This window comes from Sphaerodactylus townsendi, linkage group LG15, assembly GCF_021028975.2.
Source record: "Sphaerodactylus townsendi isolate TG3544 linkage group LG15, MPM_Stown_v2.3, whole genome shotgun sequence".
Taxonomy (NCBI): Eukaryota; Metazoa; Chordata; class Lepidosauria; order Squamata; family Sphaerodactylidae; genus Sphaerodactylus; species Sphaerodactylus townsendi.
The window spans coordinates 30,455,213-30,477,213 of record NC_059439.1 but is presented as its reverse complement, the minus strand read 5'-3'; the positions used below and the strand labels follow the sequence as shown (position 1 = coordinate 30,477,213).

The 22,001-nt window shown below is 47.8% G+C and overlaps 1 protein-coding gene across 1 annotated transcript; it reads right to left on the bottom strand.

Moving 5' to 3' along the window:
* Positions 1-1,132: 1,132 nt before the first annotated feature.
* On the bottom strand, positions 1,133-21,772 carry LOC125444676 (lysophospholipase D GDPD3-like). Its single transcript, XM_048517242.1, has 9 exons — positions 19,696-21,772; positions 18,514-18,556; positions 18,280-18,415; positions 17,377-17,422; positions 16,751-16,845; positions 11,281-11,304; positions 8,231-8,364; positions 4,200-4,251; positions 1,133-1,422 (listed from the first exon to the last, which is right to left on the bottom strand). The coding sequence occupies exons 1-9, from the start codon at positions 19,829-19,831 to the stop codon at positions 1,288-1,290; spliced, it is 801 nt and encodes a 266-aa protein (XP_048373199.1). The 5' UTR covers positions 19,832-21,772; the 3' UTR covers positions 1,133-1,287.
* Positions 21,773-22,001: the final 229 nt, after the last annotated feature.

Sequence of the window (22,001 nt, the reverse complement as noted above, 5' to 3'; positions counted from 1 at the left end):
CTGCCCTGAGCCCCTCGGGGGAGGGCGGTCTATAAGCCCAATAAATACATTAAAAATAACGAAAGTCATATTTGGAAACCTTTCTTGTGACTTGCTATTTATGGATGTTGCCAGGAATGTGTTCGTGGAGGGTGGAGGTCAGTAGGGACACACCCACCCTGGGGAGCATGTTGACCTTCTCACCTCCGTAGAGAAAGAGGCAAACCAAACCCAGGAAAGGAGGTCCTACAAGAGATAGCAGCTTTCTAAGCTTGCCAGATTCTACTAGGGCTAAGTTCTTATTCCTTGAAGCCCACAGGTCCTGCCTCGTCTCTCCTGCACTAAGAACAGGACAAAATCTCACTCTCCTCCATGAACTTTAATTTCTGCATGAGAATATCGCCACTGTGCTGAGGACTTGTGTATATGTTTTTCCTTGCTTTGTTTATTTTATTATTTTGATTGCACAATTTGTACTGAAAGGCTCTGTCCCCATGCTATTGAGGAATTTCTGTTTCAATCTGTGTTTTCCTATTGGATAAGCAAGAAAGCAGGACAAGGAGTGAAATGTTGGTATGCTTGCCAGAGGGGTGTGTGTGTGGGGGGGTGGCACCCAGGGCAACACCTGCTCCAAGTGCCATCCCCCACACACGTTAGGGAGCGATTCTCCACCCACCCACCCCCCGTGACCAGCTGGCATGCACCCGGGGACATGTGTCCCCACATGTCCCCGTGAGCGCTCCGCCCCTGAGTTGCCTAGAGTGATGTTTGGGGAAATGCTCAACCATGGTTACTCCTTGGGCTGAATGAAGGTCCATGATTTCCCTGACCGGAGAGGACTTCTGCCCGATGACTTTTCCCTAGTGGTTTGTAGGAGCTGCTGTTGTCTTGTAAACATGAGCACTAGCAGTGTGAAGTCCAAGCTAAGATTCCCAAGGATTCTGTTTTAAGCTTCACAGTATGACTGACAAGGCAGTTTCTACCCTCTGCTTTCATGTGGCTTGGTCAATGGAAACATGATACATTGTTAATTACAAAAAGAGAGAAAGACACCTGACTATGACATGCCTCCGAAGATGCCAGCCATAGATGTGGCGAAACGTTAGGAACAAAAACTACCAGAGTGCAGCCACACAGCCCAGAAATAGCTAGTTAGAATAAGTTTATTTGCGTTCTGGTTTTCACTTTCCCCCCTATCTTTCTGGGTTTAATACACATTTTCTCTTCTCTTCCCTAGGGCCTATACTTTATCTAGCAAGGAACATGTTTGATTCCACTCCCACCCTTCAGGCCGGTTTCCCACCTAAATCATTCATTGAGAAGAGGCGGGTGGCTGTCCAGGTACTTTCGGAGGCAGGTGGGGTAATCGGTCATCACACCGGAAATCCCGTAGCTAAAGGCTTCGTCAAAATCTTTTTCTTCGTTCAGAACCCAAATAATAACCTGCACGGAAAAGAGAATACATCTCAAAATTCAATTCTTGTAATTCTTTCCAGGCTAAATATCCCTTTTGGATTTCCAGTGGATCCTAGTAAATAGTATTGGCTGGCTGGCCCCTTGTGGAAATTGTTAATCCAGTTTCCTCACTCTTGCCCAGAGTAGGACTTCAAGGTACAAAAGCATAACATGGGAGTGGTTTAAACATCAAACCAAAAATGCTGGACAAAATATTAAAATCGGGAACCAGGCCAGGAACAATCAAGTTAAGAGCTGACTTACAGAAACCTGGGAGCGTTTTCAGAGCAAGAGAGATTCAGAGGTTGTTTGCCACCGCCTGCCTGTATGTAGTGGGACCTTCTTGGTTGTACTAACCAGGGCTGACCCTGCCTAACTTCTGAGATCTAATGAAAATGAGCTATGAGCTGAGCCTGAGCTATGTAAAACAAGGCACTTGGTTTCAGAAAAGTTTCAGTTTTAAACTCAAAGCAAAGGGAGGGCAGAAATCACACAGGGATTTAAGTCAGGCATATGGCGGCAGAGGCGCGAGAGGGCAGGGAGAAGCCGAGCCTGCCTCCAAGCAGAAGAGACTTGTACCCGTTCCTAGAGGAAGTGTGGCTATTTGTATGCAAACTGAATTTTCAGCCTGGAAATCTCCGGTTCAAATCTAACCTGAACCACAAATTGCTTAAGGCTTCCGTGCCTTGGATGCTTAATGGAAACATCTTTAAACTCCGTCGCGAAGACTTTGAGTAAGCACATGCAGGATCAGATAGCACAAAGCCTTTGGAACACCATCTCTGTCTCGGTTCTCAATCAACAATGTGGGTATAGCCAATTCCAAAGCCTTTATTGGCATTATAAACTACAGAGTTAGTAGAAAAGTAGAAAAGAGGCATTTATTTACTAACTGAGACATTAAAACATTAAAATGCATTAAAACATTAAATACATTAAATACATTAAAACAATGTTAAACGTTCACAACCAATTTCGTAAACCGCACATATAAAATAATTAACCGTTACTACCATGTAGACAATGATTATGCTTGACCAAATAGTGCCTCAAAAAAACGTACCATTCGCCATGCCAAGATCACAGGACCCATTAAGTAGAAAGTTCACCGTGATGGTAACCTGACAGCCGCTGAGCTCTCTGGCAACAATGGACAGATGTACATGGAGCCGAGCAGATTCCCAGGGCGCTGGACACTCCAATAGTGCCACGCTGAACTGCCTCAACAACGCCATGTTACATTGACATAACCTGTCTTCATATGGAGGTTATTATACCTGCCAAGAGTCATAGAAGCAAAAGTAGGTAGAGCATTAAACGAGCCAAAGTGTACACTCTGGGCGCTGTTTGGGTCACGGTGATAGTTGGTACAGTAATCTGATCGGACAATTCCCAAGGCCTGGCAGCTTTTCTCCTGCAACATTCTCAGTTTCTCTCGCTCAACTAAACAGATTTAATTTCATTATGAATTTGATGGCAGACATAGTTTGGAACTGGTCAGCTGTTAAGCCCATGCTGTTAAGTTTCTTTATCTAAGGTCAGCCAACCATTTCACAGATGTAGATTCTGGATAAGAGCTGATGTATAAAACTATTGTCTGGGCTCAAAATGAATTTGGGTCCAGTACTTGCTACTCTTGTCCATTATCAGTTCCATACTATTTTGTCCAGTTTCTCTGCATAGGTGTCATATATAGACACACTCTTGCGACCTCCAAATTCTTCGCAAAGTATCCCTGTACTGACTCATAAGGTGATTTAATTTCGGGAACCATATTGGGGCTCCATATAATAGTTGAGGGATTATCTTTGCATTGAAGATTTTGTGCGCAGCCGGGACAAATTGGTGTCCTTAGAGTAGAAAAATCGGAGAATCAGCAGCATTCACCAGCCTTTGTTCTCTGCTTGTTTGCTGTGAGGGACCCAAGATAGGTTGTAACTGAATAAATGTGGGTATAATAACACTGACCTCTTTTTGCAGTGTTGCTAAAAGAGCGTTCTTTGAACACTGGGCAGACATGTTCTATACCAGTGATGGCGAACCTATGGCACGGGTGCCAGAGGTGGCACTCAGAGCCCTCTCTGTGACACGCCAAGAAACAGAGTTCATCATGTAAGTGGGAATCACCTCCCACACACACACATCTAGGGCTGGCCTGGGTCAAGAGGGCTTGATTATTAGCATTAAACCTTAATAACTAGTTTGGGGAAGCAGTATAGGTAACCCTGTTAAGCGCCATTAAACCCCACTGATTTTCATGCAAAGAACTAAAGCTGATCCTTTACCTGGGAGTAAGCTCCGGTTGCTGGCACGGGGCTTGCTTCTGAGTAAAACCCTTCTAGGTCGCGATTCGCTGGAAGAGTTGCATGGTTGCTTCAAAGCAAAGCCACCAACTACCACCTCGCTTGCTCCTGAGTAACGCGCATTTGAGCCAACCATTTTTTCTTAAAACTAAAACTTCAGTATTCAGGTTGTCCCTCGCCGTGATTGGCATCACCCTCGGCGATAAATACCGCAATTTTGGGTAGCAGTTTGGGCACTCGGTCTTAAAAAGGTTCGCCATCACTGTTCTATACAGATAAAGTCTGTGTGGCAGGGGAAAGAATCAGTGTACAGGTGTCTTGCCACAGTCTCTAGCCATTGCCAGCTGAGGGAATCGTAGGGATTATAAAGCTGCCTTAGACTTCTTTGGTTTATCTCCCCAAAGGTAGAGCCTACAGAGTCCTGCCAGCCTGACTCCAGTTTCCAACTCTGTCCCCGCTTACCTGTATCCCTCTGTCTTCAAGATGCTTTAGAAGCTTCTTCCTCATGTTCACCCTGTGTGAAGGGGAACAGAAAGAATGACAAGAGTTTAATGAGAGGAGGGATTCAAACCGGGCCCTACCTTTTGCCTTGGAGTCCAGCCGGTGAAAGAACCAAGGAGGCACAATAGTTGGTTCTGGACCCAGAAGGGTGAGGCTTGCGTTCACACACACACACACACCCCATGCCCCACCAAAAGGCTTTCTGTGGGTGATTTTGTTCTATTCACTGTCTCAGTTTAGCCTGTGTCCGAAGTTTAAAAGGATGGTAGGAAGGATGCTGTAAGCTGCCCTGAATTTCCAGGAGAAAGCATGGAATGGAAATGTTTGAAAAGATAAAAAATGTGCAGGAACGAGGAAGAAGATGGCAGGGAGATTGCAGAGAAGCTGAATGAATTCTTTGCATCTGTCTTCACCCAAGAGGAGGTGAGGAACATTCCTGCACCTGAACCAAGCTTCTTAGGAGGCAAATCCGAGGAACTAGTGAAGATAGTGGTAGACAAGGAAGAAGTTCTGGCAGCCATTGATAAACTAAATGTTACCAAATCCCCTGGCCCAGATTGCATTCACCCAAGAGTTCTTAAAGAGCTCAAGCATGAAATTGCTGATCTTCTCACTTTAATATGCAACTTATCCCTGAATCAGGCTCCATCCCTGAAGACTGGAAGATGGCCAATGTCACACCAATCTTTAAGAAAGGATCTAGGGGGACCGGGGAAACAGCAGGCCAGTCAGTTTGACATCTGTTCCTGGTAAATTAGTATAATCTACCATTAAAGATAAAATTATAAAAACATGTAGAAAAAGCAAGACCTGCTGGAGAAAGAGTCAGCATGGCTTTTGTAGAGAGGCAATCCTGCCCTACAAACTTACTAGAGTTCTTTTGAGGGTGTAAACAGGTGTTACGTGGACAGGGTGAACCGTGACATACTGTCTACTTGGATTCTAAAAAGGTTTCTTTTGACAAAGCCCTCTACCAGAGACTGCCGAGAAACCCCAGCAATGAAGGAAATAAGAGTGTGGAAGTCCTCCTATGGATTAACAAACTGGCTGAGAAACAGGGAAGAAAGAGGGTGTAAATGGGAAGTTCTCACAATGGAGAGATGTCGGGAGTGGTGTCCCCTACGGATCCGCTGTAATCTAAACGTGCCTTTAACTATCTTCACAAATGACCTGGAAGTAGGGCGGGTAGCGTGCAGTGGCCAAGTTTGCAGATGATACCAATTATGTAGGAAGTGGTGGAGAACCACAAAGTGATCATGGCGAGACCTGCCGGACCTTTGATAAATTCAGGGTGAGTGGGCTTCAGGAAATGGCAAAATCGCAGTTCAACGTAGCAAAATGTAAAGCATACACACAGGGGCAAAAAATCCAAACTCTCACATACATCGCTTACATGGGCTTTCGCAAAAGCTATCAGTCACAGACCGGTGCTGGATTTCAGGGCGCCTTAGTTGATAGTCCCATGGGAATGTCAACTCAATGCATGGCAGCTGTGAAAAAAGGCAAACTCTATGCTGGGGATCATTAGGAAAGGAAATTGATAATAAAACCGCGTGCAAAGACGGTCATGCCCCATGGAGAAAGCAGCAGCAATTCAGCACTTGGAGTACTGTGTCCAGTTCTGGTCACGCATCTCAAAAAAGGATATTGAGTGGAGATAGAAAAAGTGCAGGAGAAGGGCAAACAAGGGATGATTGAGGGACTGGAGCACCCTCCCTAGCGAGAGAGGCTGCAGCTGCTTGGGACTTCTTTTTTTTTAGCTTGGAGAGGAGGGGCGCTAAGGGGGATATGGGGATCGAAGCCCATAAAATTATGTACGGGGTGTGAAAATGCCATTGACATGGAATTTTTCCTCTTTCGCACAATACTAGGCCCAGGGGGGCATTCACTTGAAAATGCTTAAAAGGAATAGGACCAATAAAAAGTGCAGCACTTCTTCACACAACGCGGTGATTGGTGTTTGGGAATATGCTGCCACAGGAGGTGGTAAGATGGCCACTTCAACCTGGACAGGGGCTTTAAAAGGGGCTTTGACAGATTTTATGGAGGAGAAGTCGACGATGGCTACCAATCTCGATCCCTCTTGATCTGAGATTGCAAATGCCTCCAACAGACCAGGTGATCAGGAGCAACAGCCGCAGAAGGCCACTTTCGCGTCTTCACATCCTGCCACGTGAGTCTTAAAAGGCACCTTGGTGGCCACTGGCGAGGCGTAGAGCCAATTCAGATGGACTTTGGTCTGATCCAGCTGGCTTGTTCTTATGTTCTTATGTTCTTATGTTCTTAAGAACAGCGTAGCTCTCTGGAGACAGAGAAATGAGAGGAAAGTTCTATGATTTGAAAAGGGCAGAATTGTTTCTGTGAATCCGAAAGCAGGTCAATCATTTAATGCCATCACTACTGCGGAACAAATTTAGCCAGCAGTGCTCCCAGCCGGTATCCCTTTTCACTGGAAACATTGTCCTGTGGGTTTAAAAAAAAATAAAAGGGAGGGTCACTGATAAGAAAATGCTGGTTCCTGCCTTCCACTTTGTTCATGACTGGACCCCTTCCTCAGCGTGGTTTCCAGGAAAGCAGTGGTGTATAACTCCATGGCACGGGTGCCAGAGGCACTAATCGAGCCCTCTTCTGTGGGCACGGCTGCAAGTCCCCCCCCCCCCCCCACATCTAGGGCTGACCTTGGGCCAGCTGGGCTCAAATTCATTAGCATTAAACCCAAGACCTAGTTTCTGTGGAAGGCAGTGTAGGTGGTAAACTCCTGCTAAGCTGCGCCAAACTCCACTGATTTTCATGTGAAGAACTAAAGCGCCGATCCTTTACCCGGGAGGAAGCTCTCTGCTACGGCAATGGGGCCGCCTTTCTGAGTAAACCCTCCTTGGGTCATGACTCACCCGCTGGGCGAGTCGTACCGCTGCTTCAAAGCAAAGCCACCGACTACTACCAAGCTTTGGCCCCGGAATGCATGCCCTAGAGCTTAACCGCTTTTCTAAATCCAAACCTCAGTATTCAGGGTTAAATTGCCGTATAAGCACTCGCGATGCATAAATAAGTTTGCCTTGGGTTGCAGTTTCAGCACTCGGTTTTGAAAAAATAAGGTTCGCCACTACCGCCAGCTCTAGAGTTCGGCACCTGCTTTTCTCCTTTTCCTGTGTAATCACCACTTTTTAATTATGTATGCTCTTTTCCTTTGAGGTTCAACTTTATAAACCTTCATAAACACTTTGGGTGGGGAGAAGTTGGAGGAAACGTTGGCGGAACAACCCAGCGACACTAAAGAAAGAAGCCTGTCACTCTCCCTAACACCTAAGGTGTTAAATTTATGTCAGGACTGTACCACTTCAAACTTTGGATGATGGGTGTGCATGCTTGAATTTTTCACCATACCAAAGAAATGCGCTCTGCATAGAAACCAATGTGGTGGAGAGAACCTCTTTGTGGCAGGCAACTTTTCAAAGAAGAAACATTTTTCTTTTATACTTAGGAATATTTTATTTTTTATTTTATTTTTATATTTATATCCTGCTCTTTCCCGAAGGGCTCAGGGCGGCTTACAACATTAAATCAATCGGATAGGAATAAATAAAACTTTAAAATACAATAACACCCAAACTGATATACGATGGCGACTTTAGCACTCCCTACCCCACCCTCACAGGAGGCCGATATTATCCGCTGTTAACCCAGCTGGCCTCCTGGGAAAGCCCAGCGGAAGAGCTGCTCAGATAAACTCCTCATTTCATAGGAGGACTGCTTTTGAGGAGAGGGTAGGTTAGGGTGGTGGGCCAGTCCCCCACTACTCCCCCAGAGTGAACCGCCTGCAAATCCTGTTGCTATAATATAATCATTAATACCTGGCATACATTTTCCTTCTTGCCTTAGGATCAGATTTTGTCATAGGGTTTCTAATAGTTCCTGATGCTTGTCCTCAAGAGCTATTGTATTTCTCCTCCCCCTCTGCCAAGCCAAGGCCAGCCCAAACCATCTGTCTTTACCTGTTCAAGAGGGTGGGTAGCATGAATGAAAAGAACGATTCTTTCAGTGGTAGGAAAGGCAGTAGCCCCACATAGTAGAGGAGTATGATGGTGACACCACGTCGGACGGAGAAGGCATAAGGCATCTCTTCGTTCTAGAGGCTCGAAAAAGAGGAGAAAATAAGTTTTTCCCAATATCCTACAAGGGCGTGCCATTTCTAGATTGCTTAATTGGGAAGAAGTACCTGGACTTGATTACCGATGCCAGTCCCTGTAGCTCACAGGTTAAGAACATAAGAACAAGCCAGCTGGATCAGACCAGAGTCCATCTAGTCCAGCTCTCTGCTACTCGCAGTTGCCCACCAGGTTCTCAGAGTCAACCTAAATGGTTTATAGAGGTAACTTCCTGCTGTTTTCCAGAATAAGAGATCCTTTTTCTAGGATGTTTTGGGCTTTCCAGATTGAATAGCTATGTTCCAGTAGTATTTTCTCCTGACGTTTCACTTGTATCTGTGGCTGGCATCTTCAGAGGATCTGGAGAATGACGCCAGCCTCAGGTGCGGGATAGTCAGGAGAGAATGCTACTGGAACACGGCCATACAAGCCGGAAAACCCAAAACATCCTAACGATTTTGGCTGTAAAAGCCTTCGACAATGCAGATCCTTTTTCCTTGAGGCTCTTCAGTAAAACGTAACATACACTGTGCAAATGTGAACCTGTTACCATTAAATCTTCCTTCGAAAAAGTAGAAATTGTAGTTCTATGCAGATACACAACTCTGTTGGGGATCCCAGGCTCTTTCACAGGACTGCAATTTCCCAAGTTCTTGGACAACTTTTAACAAGTTTTAAACTTGTTTGGGTAAGTGGTTCCCTGCCCAGGGGCCACAGAAATATTGCATGGGATCTGCAAATCCATACGCACACTAAACTTTCCATTTTTATCTTTTTGTCTTTATGTATTGTCTTGATCAACAGACACTAATGGTATAACTACTATTGTTGGGGGAGAGAGTCAATTAGATGTTTTGAAGTTATAAAGGGGACATCCTACTCAAAAAAGCGGGGGACCAGAACCATTGTTCCAGTATATAATATGGACAAAGCAGTCAGCCGAAAGAGTAGAAAAGCATCCATTGGGCAAGTTCTGGTTAGTTTATTATAGTTAAGTACTTTTATCTATAATTTCCTGGTGCATGGAGAGTGCCGTAAAACATTTGGAACACTGTGTGCTCTTCTATTACTCCAATTAAAAGATGTTCCTGGTTAGAGACAACCTCAATGAAAGAGCTGAAGGGCCATTATAACATATGGCTCTGCGGCATTTCTTCAACACTTCTTCATCAAAGGATGCCCAGATGGTGATGTGGAGAGCCGGGTCAGACATGGACGAGATTCATAATTCGTGGAAAGGAGGTATGCATGAGTGGAAGGATACAGACAACTGTTTCGCAGAAGGAGTGCAGACTTACCCAAGTTGCTTAACTGGTGGGAACAAAGGGGACATTTTTCATTGCCTGAAGGATTGCATTGCTGAAGGATATTTGCAGCTGCCACTCACTGTGACTGCTTCGGAATTTGTGCAGTGTATTATTTTAAAATCATCAGGAAAGATAGGCGTGATTTCTCTTAGTCTCTTGATCATAGCTCTAGGTAGCATTTCCTCCTGTGTTAGCCAGATTGTGGCTGCATCTCTGTGAGGATCCTCTGAAGATACCAGCCACAGATGCAGGTGAAACGTTAGGAGAAAATGCTACCGGAACACAGTCAGAGAGCCTGGAAGCCGCACAACCCCCCATTGAATTTGTGCGGTTTGTTCCAATGCAAACTATCTCACATTGGGGAACCCTTCAGACAACCGAATCTTGCCATTTGACTCCTGATTACAGCAGATGAATGTATCTTGGCAGAAGATCTGGTATTTGTCCTGACAGGTCACAGGTTCTGGATCACTGTTCCCTACGGCTGCCAATCTCCAGGCGGCGCCTGGAGACCTGCTGCTATTACAATTGACAATTGACAATTGACCAGATGGCCAAGATCAGTTCCCCTAGAGAAGACGGCTGCTTTGGAATGTTTAAAAATGGCATCAAAATCCACTGGAGTCCCTCCCCACCCTCTGCAAACCCCGCCCTCCTCAAGCTCCACCCCCAAAATCTCCAGGAATTTTCCAATCCAGAGCTGGCAACCATATTGTTCCCTTCCCTGAAGTTTGCTAGTTCTGCTCTCATCTTAGTAGATCCTTAAAGAAGCTTATGTGGCTGCTTGCTATTGAAGAAGAAGAGGAGTTTGGATTTATACCCCTCCCCCTTTCTCTCCTGTAAGGAGACTCAAAGGGGCTTTCAATCTCCTTTCCCCCCCTCCCCACAACGAACACCTGTGAGTTGGGTGGGGCTGAGAGAGCTCCGAAGAACTGTGACTAGCCCAAGGTCACCCAGCTGGCCTGTATTGGAATGCACAAACTAATCTGGTTCCCCAGATAAGCCTCCACAGCTCAGACGGCAGAGCGGGGAATCAAACCCGGTTCTCCAGATTAGAGCGCACCTGCTCTTAACCACTATGCCACTGCTGCTCTCAAGTATAGTGTTTTCCAAAGTGATGAGCCTGATTTTTGCCAAGTGAATCAAGTATGAGAAGACTGGGGGGGCTTCAGAATTGAAATTGGGCAGGGGTGGGGTGCAGCCTGAATGTGTCTAGGCCTTTGCTGTCTCACCAATGCTACTGGATTACAGAGTGGGAGAGGCAGGAATGGTGTGGATGTCCTTGAAGCTGATCTTGAACTGGGTGAACAGAATCCACTTTAATCAATCAATCAATTTTATTGAAAGCCATAGGCCATTACAATATTACAATATTATTACATTAAAACTTCTGAGCCAACTTGTTATCCCAACAGGTAAGAAAAAAAAAATTCACTAAAAATCCATCATAATCTTTAAGAGATTATGCAAATATGCTTCTGCTTTGAGAGGAGTCTGACAAAAAAAGGATGCTGAGGAGGCTGCTTGTTCTAGCGCGTGACTAGGGTGGAGAAGCTGGAGGGGAGATGCTGGACCGCAGGTGTGCCTTACCTTTTGTATGAGTTCGTCATTCACCTCCTTTGTAGTAATGCATCAAGGACTCCAGCAGCACCGAGTAGAAACGTTGGGGCCTTAACGGACCCCTCACGACCTTCTGAGTGCGCACTGCTAATTCTACCTCATGCCCCTATGAGTCAATGGGTCATGAATCCATATCTGGCTCAATCACCGGGCGCAGGGACAATGGTCTTGGCCCCAGGTGAGGGGATTAGGCTCAGACAGCTTACGCCGCCTCTCAAGATGCGTGAGCCAGGTGAGATCATGCGCATCACATGATTATCTCCCGACTCTCCAGCCTCCAGCTTTCCCGAACTCCCCGGTCCTCCCTCCTACACGCTCGATAGAACAACAATAAAGGTGCCAGGAAAACCAGCACGCGTGGAGAGACTTGTTAGAACACGGACTCTCCGGTCTCCGCTACATGGCGATCTCCACTCAGATGTTTATCTCGCCTTCGCCTTCTGGATTCTGCTACGCTGACTAATGGGTCATTTGGCTACAAGCTGGTGCCAAAACCTGAATCTCGAACCTCCTCCACCTGCTCATCACGCTTCGGGGAAGGGCCGCGATACCCGAAGTCCGGCTGGATCGGCGATCCAGGGACCATCAAGTTTCGGTATCGCTTCGTCCTCTGATCGGGCGCATCCAGAGACACGGCCCTAGGACACTTTCTCGGCCCAACGGAACACCGGTGAGTATGGGAGACTTTACCAAAAGCAGGGCTTATGACAAGCACGCTGACGAACTGGAAAGCAATAAATCGCGCAGAGGTCCCCTGTGAAGAGAAGGAGCTCGGCGCAGAATTGGTTCGAAGGAGATTGAAGCCTCAGCGTCCATGGTACCCAGAGGGGGACATTGAATCTTAAGGACTGGGAAAACATCGAGCGACTTCTTAAGCACAGAGCCCTCGTAGCGCCGACGATGTCCGCCAAGCTATTGACGCGGAGATAATGTTTTGTCGCCATCAGCCTGCAGACCCATGGCTCCCTTGCTGTAGAGTCAGCCCTCGCTTCGAACATCTTTCACCTTCAGATTTCAACCTCCGAATTTTTCTCTATCCACTAAATTGGACGCTTCGTCCTCCTTCTGCCCCTTGCTCCTCTTCACTCCATTTTCAAACTCTCCTCATACCAGTCAGCCCCTCCACGTCGCTTTCATTTTCCTCGCGCTTCACCTCAGACCAGCCGCATTTAATGGCGCTGGTTTTCAAAACTCTCGAGAACGATAGCCACTTCCACCTGCAGAAGAAAGAAACCCTTGACGAGAAGACGCGATGCCGAAGAGTTCTTGCATTGAAATTCATCTACTTCTACAGATACTCGAAGGGAGGGTATAGTCATTCGGGCTGGCTTTGTCGAAAATGCCGCCTCTTTAAACTATAACATCCTCACTGAGTCATGGGCGATGCGAGATTTAGGAATCACTAGCCCCTACTTGAGAGGCATGCTGGAGGCAATCGCGAGGAATCACCCTAATGGTCTCGGACGACTGGAAAACCACCTTCGTGATGCTCCTGAGCCCATTGCACACTCTAGATCTGGGAAAGCTTTAGCGTTCCGCCAGCAATGCATCATAGGTGGAGCGTCAAGGTTTCTTATACAGCCAGCTCATTACGATTGACAATGCTTTTCGCCAACCCTAACGATCATCAGATTAAATCCTGCCTGAGGCCAATTCCTACGGTGCGCCTTCTGGAGTCGCTTATAAAGGCATTTATCAAAGTCCCCCAATGCCGGCCAGCCAACCCAGAGTTTCTCCCTCCATCCGGCAAAACCTCTAAGAGCCCTATGCCGGCTTGTGAACCAGGCTCCAGGAAGCGCTCAAGAGGCAGGTAGCTAGCGAAGAGGCCCAAACGAAGCTCCTCATCATACCTGCTTCAAAGAGAACGCCCACGGCAGTGCCGCAGGGCAATCGAGGGCCTAAGTAAAAAATCGAACTACCGACATGCTTATAGGCTTCCCGGTGACATCCGGATCCCTCCGGCCTACCAAGTTAGCCTCCCGGCCGCGAAAGCACTTCCACCGCGGCGGGAGGCAGCCTCAGGACTGACTGCTTAATCAAGTGCAGACCCGGACACTTCTCAAGGGAGTGTAGGCAGCCCGTGGGGCTTCCTCTACAACCCCGATGGAGGAGGAGGTCTACCTCCCCAGGAGGAAGGCCACCTAAAACCCGTGCCCACGATGCCAGAAAGGTTTCCACTGGAGAAACAGACTGCCCGCCGGAAACTCCTACCGAGCGTCTCCCAGCCCAGGACCAAGGAGGAGAATACTAGAGCAGACCCAAAACACCAAGGCCCCCCTGCCAAAACCACCTCCCTCGCGGGCATCTCGGGCCGCATGCACCTGTGCAGCCCATCTCGGCAGGTTTAAGTTCCCCACGCAGGTTCTTGTCAGCCTCTAACCCAGTATGACCCAGGTCTATCCCTACCGACTATTGGGCTGGAGTGCTGCCAAAGGCTCCTGCCGCTGAACAGGGACTGTTCGCTTCGCCCCGAGTGATCGACTCCACGCACGCAAAGGACCCATCCATCTCCAAGTCTGGACAAACATCCCACAGGAGTTGCTCGTCGAGCCAGCTGCGCCAGTTGGATTCTTCTTGCCCCATGCGCTGCCCGCTGCCGACTCCAATAAAGGCTACAAGCCCCAGCATAAGCATGGCGTATTCTCTACTCACCCGTCGCTGCCGCGCGTGGAGACGCTTACTCGGAGCTCCCCGCCATACTCTGGAGCTGCCGCCATAGAAGGATGTAGTTCAAGGCCTGTACACCGGGCGCTGATGTTGGCCATCAGAGCAGCCGAGTGGCCCTCACCAGTGGCCGCATCGAGGCTTGCCCGCACATCTGGGGTGGTGACAGACCGCGTAGACGGAGCATCCGCCACACGGTCAACAGCCCAGGACTTGAGCGCAGCTCACAGTCCGGCCCATCGCTTTAGACATCCATGTCAATCTCTGGGGAAGGGACCTCATGAGTCGTAGGTCAAACGACTTTTGGTCTGGGATGGGTAGAGCCATCACCAGATCATTGATCCCAACTGTGACTTCAGAAATTACCCTCTATTCCGGGTGAAGGAAACTGTTTCCCTCCCTTTCTCTTCTCCTTCTGTTTTTCGACCAGTAGAGGCGGGAGGGCCAATTCGGCTGACTGGCCCCTGGATTGTAATCTGGGCCCCGCCCTGGTGCCTGTTAACGCTGGTGACAGGCCCCAGTTTAAAAGGAGGTTGCCGCATCCAAATTCACCTACAAAACCAGTTTGCTTCCAGTGGTGATGCGCGGCATTATAGCACTATCATCACTTCTAAGATGTTGGTCGAGTGGTTTCGCGGGCGCATCTCCCAAAGATAATTCGGACGCCAAATTCACACTCCAGCCTTCCTGCATTAGCCACCAAGGTCACGTAAGTGCAACCCTTGCAAAGAACTTTTCCTTTGTGTGTGCGAGGGATCTGCCTTCTAATCGCCTTGATTGCATCATTCTCCTCGATGCACTCCATCCCCCTGTGCTGGGCGCCTAAAGCCCTTTGTGTTGATTAAGCATGCATACCCACAACCCCCAGGACCCGCCTTTGTTCCTCGGTTCGACTTTGATTTTAATTCTTGATGATTTTGAAGTTTATTCTCACCAGGCCTTTTCTACCTCGCCCTCAATCAAACAATTACAGAAAGAGGAGTAGGCGGCCCCCCAGGAGGATTGCATTAAAAGCAACCTTCACAGGCTGCAAAACAAGCCTTCTTATATTAAGCCTAAACTCTAGACCTTAACTCAAACAAAACTCGATCCTGATTCTCCCGCCATCCGGGCTTAACTGAGCCTGGCGGGACTCCGCCTCAACCTGGGAAAGGGATGTGTTTCAGTCCCTTCTTCCTACAGGTCCCTCTTGACTGATTCCGCCATGACAGGCCAACCCATGGAATGGCGCCAGGAGGAAACCAACCCCATCCCGGAGATGCCTGGAAATACATCTTCAAAGGATCCCGCCCAGCGGTCTCAACAGGGAACGCTTCGCCGCTTAACGCCTTCAAAAGACCGAATGACCTTGGGAGACGCTTGCTACGGTACTCATCACTCAGCTGCCTCTAGAGTCGCTGGCGCTGTGCGCAAGACCACCCCCCGGTGACACCCGAACCTCTGTGCCGCTTCTTTACATCAATATCACCGCCAACTCGGGCGGCCATACCATCCTTTGCCTGCTCTGCTGCCTCCTGCCGATGGCGACCGGCCACCCCTGATGAGCTTTCACCAGACCAACATCTGGGAGCAGTTTTGCTGCCGCTGCCAACTTCGCCTTTCTGCTCTGGGCCAGTACCTAGGAGTCGGAAGCCTGCTAAGCCCTGCCTGCTCCCCGCCTGCAAAGCCTCGAGACTTCCTAGCGGAGTCTTCGGGCTAAGCCCCTTCATGAATGCTCTCATCAACATCAGGTACTCTATGAGCACCGACTGGGGACCCGCCGTCCAAACCTTCGCCATTTCCCTTTGTCACCAAGACTGTCGCTAACTATCATCTAACACCTGCGCTCGCGATCACCGGGCGAAAGTTAAACGTGGGGAACCGTAATTCGGCCCATTCGCCGGGCTCGGCCAATTGAACTGCAGCACACATGGAGGACATTCCCCGTGTTCGAAACATCCTGCTCCCAGGGGCTGGTTCTGACCTGGGCGGAGAGAACGCTTAATTACATTCTCAGCCCGAATTCCCGCTGCCGGAACTCTTGTTGCCTCAGTCGCCTCTCACCATCGTTTCTACCCCAGGCTCTACCCTCGAGTCTGACGCTGCCGCTTCCGCTTGGTTTTCGACTCTTCCTGTCGGATGACGCTGTCGCCTTCTCCGCCGAGCGCCCGCCTCAAGAACTTCGGTAGTGGGAGTCCTCGACTCAAATTTTACAATGCTAAGACTACGGCTGGCCTGTGCCCTTGCGTAAGTCCATCAACTTACTCCACCGGCCTGGATGCCCTGGCCTCGAAAGCAGCAGGTAAACCCTGCCGCCGTCTCCTGCCGTTATTACATCACCCGGCGCCAGAGAATGCCATAATATGTGTTGTTTCACCTTTCTGATAATTCCCAATTGCTTCATATGAAAGTACGTGCGCTGAAAGAAGTTGTATCTAATCTGCAGTACGATGTTTTGCCTCTTATTGCGGTCAGCCCTCTGGAGCTGGCTGCCGGGAGGATGGTTGAGTGCTATTGTACAGCTCTGCATTGGTTTAATTGTGTGCCTCGTTATCGGATCTCCGCACGTAGCCAGGTGAGATCATGCATCACATGATGATCTCCTCACCTCCGCCCCCGCCCGAACTCCCCGTCCTCCCTCCTACACCATAGAATAACAATAAGTAGTGCCAGGAACCAGCACGCTGGAGACTCGCTAGGGAACACGGACTCCTCCGTCTCCCGCCCGCTGGCACTTCCACCAGATGTTATCTCCGCGTCTCGTCTCGTTCTTACGCTGACCACGTGGGTCGACTACATCCTTAATTTCGATGTTGACAGGCATCGCGGGGAATTTCTGAAAAACCTCCTCCAAGCGTGCAATACGGTGATCTGAGCCGTGGGAAAAACGGCCTGGGTGGGGGAGAACAGGGTAGTTGCAGGAGGAGTGGTGCTTCCTTTGCTGGACTGAAATCCCACCAAAAGTGTGTATTTGTTGTTTCTGTCTTTCCTGAACTGTTGAGAAATTCTAGGGGCAACATCAGATGTGTTTCTTTGCATAAAAGAGAGCACTGGAGATTTAGCCTCTCTAATGTCTCTGCTGCCCTGAGCTTTGCCTTTGGCTGGGAGGAGCAGGGTAGACATATAATAAAATTAAGTACCATTAAACTAGGGGTGTCCAGCTTTGGCCCTCGAGATGTTCCTGGACTACAATTCCCAGCAGCCCCTGCTATTAGACTGTTCCCTTTTCCTCTGTGTTTCAGTGTCTTCCAAATTACCAGTTGCTCTGGAGACCAATTCCCAGCTTTTAGGAGACCATTGCCTGTTCCAGCAGCAACCTAACCCACGATCAATCTAACAAAAGAATGCTTGGCCAATAACTGCCAAAAGACCACACTTTCCTCTGCAGTGTCCCCCTCCAAATAATCTCTAAGCCTTGCTCACCTGGTGAGAAGGTCACCTCCAGACGATCCTTGTAGGGAGGCAGATCCTATGGGAATACAATTAGAATGAAGATTATGGAGCCAGGACTCTTGGATGTCAGGGTAGAACAGGGCTGTCTTAACAGTATTATAGGTCCCTGCGCAGTGCATGAAATATATACCCATACGTGCACGTGTGGTTGCAGAAGCGACCCACGATACTAAATCAGAGGCGAACGCTAATGTCCACTTATAAAATCAACATTAATACTGTTCATTATCTTAGTAAAACACAGGCTAAATGTGCATTTTCCAATAACATGTTTATAGTTTAACATAGCGTAGTATTATTGATTGACTGACAGCAAGTCACAACCAGTGGTGGGATTCAAATAATTTAACCACCGGTTCCGGCGGTGGGATTTAAATATATTTAACAAGCAGTTGTTTACAAGAGGCATTTTAACAACCGGGTTCTACTGAAGTGATGCAAAACTGCTGAATCCCACCAGTGGTCACAACATACATAGATTAGCATGGGGTCAAGATAGAGCCTCAGGGTACTGAAATAGTTATGAAGCAAAGAGATAGCCCTTGAAGGGGATAGAATAATGCAGGGCGGACTCCATAACGTTAGACACATCTCATTAGCCCGCCAGCATGGCCAATTGGCCATGCTGGCAGGAGCTGATGGGAATTGTAGTCTATAACATCTGGAGTGCCAAAGGTTCGCCACCACGGCCCTATTCTATCCCCTTTTGCTTCAGGGCTGTCTTAACGCTGCGCAAGCTTGATCAGTTGCCTGGAGTGCCAAAGGTTCGCCACCACTGGAATAGGGCGACGTGTTCCGATAGGAGGATGTTTGAGTCCTCTGACTGGCTTTGTGGGGGGGCAAAGGGGACAGCCAGCACTGTTGGGTGCTCACCTTGTAGTCTGTCTCGCTGATCTTGACTCTGTGTCCTGTCAGGAGTTCGAGATCGTCGTCATGGGACAAAACCACAACCCTGTCTCTTGTCAGGAAGCAGTCCAGTTCGAACATATCCGTTCCTTGGCTCTGAGCACTAGGAAGGTGAAGAAAAGGGTCAGGCAAAGGGATAATCACAGTCATGAAAGGGAACCTGGTGCTGAGCTGGGCGCGCGGGGGGCGGTCGTCACTCACTGGCTGAAGGCTTCCAAAGTGTGCTCAATCCGCTCTCCACTGCCTGGGAAGGAAATCAGAATGTGGGAAACAGCATTGCATCTCTCTGCTCTTATTAAACACACCCATTCCCCCTCTTTAAGACTTCTGAGGTGTCCGGGAGCGGGGGGAGCCGTGACCCCCTCCCCGGCCTTGTGCCCGGATCCGCGGGCGGTGGACGACTCCCCAGCGGCAAGGGAGAGGCAGCCAGGAGAGGGGCTGGCAGGGAGGCTTCCCTGCTTGTCTGGCCTGACGTTCTCATGGACCCTGGGCTCACCTTGGGTGGCAGGGGCATCCTGTGGCTGAGACGGCTGTCTCAGCTAGTCCACTCCCCCGAGAACGGGAGTGAGGCCGGTGATTCCAACAGCCGGGCAGGGGAAGGTGGGTTGGCCACTGGGGTCCCGGCAGGGACCCCCACCTCGGGCGCAGGACATGAGGAAGAAGAAGAGAAGAAGAAGAGTTTGGATTTATATCCCCCCTTTCTCTCCTGCAGGAGACTCAAAGGGGCTGACAATCTCCTTGCCCTCACAAACAACAAACACCCCTGTGAGGGTGGGCTGGAGAGAGTTCTCCCGAGAAGCTGTACAGTCTGGCCAGTCACCCAGCTGGCGTGTGTGGGAGTGTATAGGCTAATCTGAATTCCTCAGATAAGCCTCCACAACTCAAGCGGCAGAGCTGGGAATCAAACCCGGTTCCTCCAGATCAGAGTACACCTGCTCTTAGCCACTGCTCTTAGCCACTACGCCACTGCTGCTCCTTGAGGGCCCCAGCTTTTGGATCTAGGAATGTAGTAATACAAGTCTAGGAAAGTGGGGCGTAAAAATATATGAAATGTGCTTGGCACAAGGAATTGAGGGCAGAGTGGCTTTTGGAATCTAGGCCTGCTTTTTTCTTCGGTGGTCGCTCTGATCACAGGCTGTATTTTATGATTGGAGCACCCTCACCGGTCTCGCCAAGGCCCCTTCTGCACTCGCAAAATAATGAGTTTTCAAACCACTTTCACAACTGGTGGCAAGTGGATTTTGCTATTCCGCGCAGCTTGAAAGAGCACTGAAAGCAGTTTGAAAGTGCATTATTCTGCATGTGCGGAAGGAGCCTAAGATGGAGAGATGGGCCCACCCCCCCCCAGTCAACGGCCCACTCTCACACCCCAGCTGAACTTACCTCCCCGGTGGGATACGTGCCGGCATCGAACAGGAAACTTATGAAGCGTTTGCAGCGCCTCTTTCGTGAGGTAGTTGGAGGCCAGGGCATAGATCCCCAAGACAGGCAGGCCAAAGAGGAGCAAGTGATAACACATAGTGGAAGACAGGACTCCTGGGCTTGGAATGGGGTTAAAGCAAGATAGAGAAGGCAGGCGACAGGATACCAGGGGTTTTTGGACGGTGAGCTTTGCTAGCTGGTTATGAGAAAAAAAGTGGTGGAAAAAGATGAGGTTCTGTGGGAGAAGCGTGGAACCTGACTGGTTGAATCTGATAATCTGGAAGTCTTACGCTCCTAGTTCTTAGTTGCAACGAGCGATGGCCGGGGAAAGCTGACAAGACATCCTCTGCAGGTGTGACTGGCCAAGCAAGATCATACGAATTTGAGACACAGTGGGTAGAAAGAAATACGGGGTGGGTGTGGTAGGGAGGACAGACACTTGCCCCACCTCCTTGACTGGCAGGACCTTCCTTCATCCACCTGTTCATTCTCCTGAATGTCATACTCCCTTGAAGTCCCTTCCCTTCTTTTTTAAAATGCAAATTTGCACTTTACTGTGTTGACTTTCAGAGGGTAAAGAGCAGCTTTCTTGGCGGCCACAATCCAATTCTGGGCTGTCCTTGCCCTAAACCACCAGATTTCACTCTTTCTCCAATTGCTAACTCAGGTATGTTTCCAGTGTCTTGGCTCACCTTCTTTTACAAACCTTTCTAAATGGGAAGTAAACAATATTAGATGACTGGGATCAGAAATTATACAATAAGATCATTTTCATCGGCAACCATCTGACTGGGAAAGAGTCATGATTTGGAGAACTTATGGTTGGAATTACTACAACCTGTGGAAGATAGGATCAGCATTGCGAGTCCAATATCTTGTCTTATACAGTGCTTGCAACTGTGTATTTCTACACAGATGGAGTAGATGGCCTCTGTGGTGCCTTCCAATGCTGATTCTAGCAAGGCGACATACCTCCCTCGTGACTTCTCCCCAGTTTGCTTCTTACATTGTCTAAAAACCAAAAAAAATGGGGAGAATTTCTGCATCTGTGAACTGGAGATTTGTGGAGTGTGATTCTTTTTTTTGAAATAATTTTTTAATTGTATAATTTGGAACCACAATACATTTTATTATACTTTTACATTTTTCCAAGCCATACATTTCCCCCTTTTCTCCCTCCCCCTGAAATATATAACTTAACAGCTTTTCAACCAAACAGCAGTAAGTTCACTCTTTGTTGCCTCTTATCCCATCTTTCTTCTTTGACTCCGGCTTCTCTCATCCATTCTACATATAATGTCCATATCTTCATATTTTCTCTTTGTTTTTCTTGCCACAGATTGTTCCATGATAGTATGTCGAATATTTCTTGCTCCCAAATGTAATCTAGCTATTTCTGGATTGGCCATTTTTTCCTTATCTTTCCACCCATATGCTATTACTGCGTGTACCGCTCTAACCATTTTTTATACATTTGTTTATATTTTTTATCCACCCTTCCATCCTCTATTACTCCGGTAAACAGTAATTCATTGTTTATATCTATTTTAACCTTTACCATTTTCTCTCTCTATGTCAATATCCTTTCCCAAAATCTTTTTACCTCTTTACATTCAATCCACATATGGCTATTGTATGCATCCTTTCCCCCACAGTGCCAACATTTTGGACCTAGTCCCCGTATCATGTATGCTAATTGTTTTGGAGTTCTACACCATTTTAATATCACTTTTCTTTCCAACTCCTTATATTTTTCCATTTTTATGGTATGCATGCTTTCCAGTAATTTTTCAGTTTTTTCACTATCCAGAGGGCCCTCCTTCTCCCATTTTTGTTTCAACATTCTCTTCATGAATTCCTTGTCTTCTATCATATTTTATATAAAAATCCCAAAGTTTTCTCTTTGCTTTTTACATTTATTTCCAAGCAATTCTTCATCATGCATTCTCCTTTTCTCCTTGAATCCTTTATCTTTTCCCATATATCTCTCAATACCAACCAATTTTCTTGTCCTCCTATCTCTATAAATTTTTGTAATGATATCCAATTCCAATTCCAAAGCCTTTATTGGCATTATAAATTACAGAGTTAGTAGAAAAGGGGCATTTATCTACTAACTGAGATATTAAAACATTAAAATACATTAAAACATTAAATACATTAAAACAATGTTGAACATTCACAACCACGCCTTGTAAACCGCACATATAAATTAATTTAACCATTACTACTATGTAGGCAATGATTGCCTGACCAAATAGTGCCTC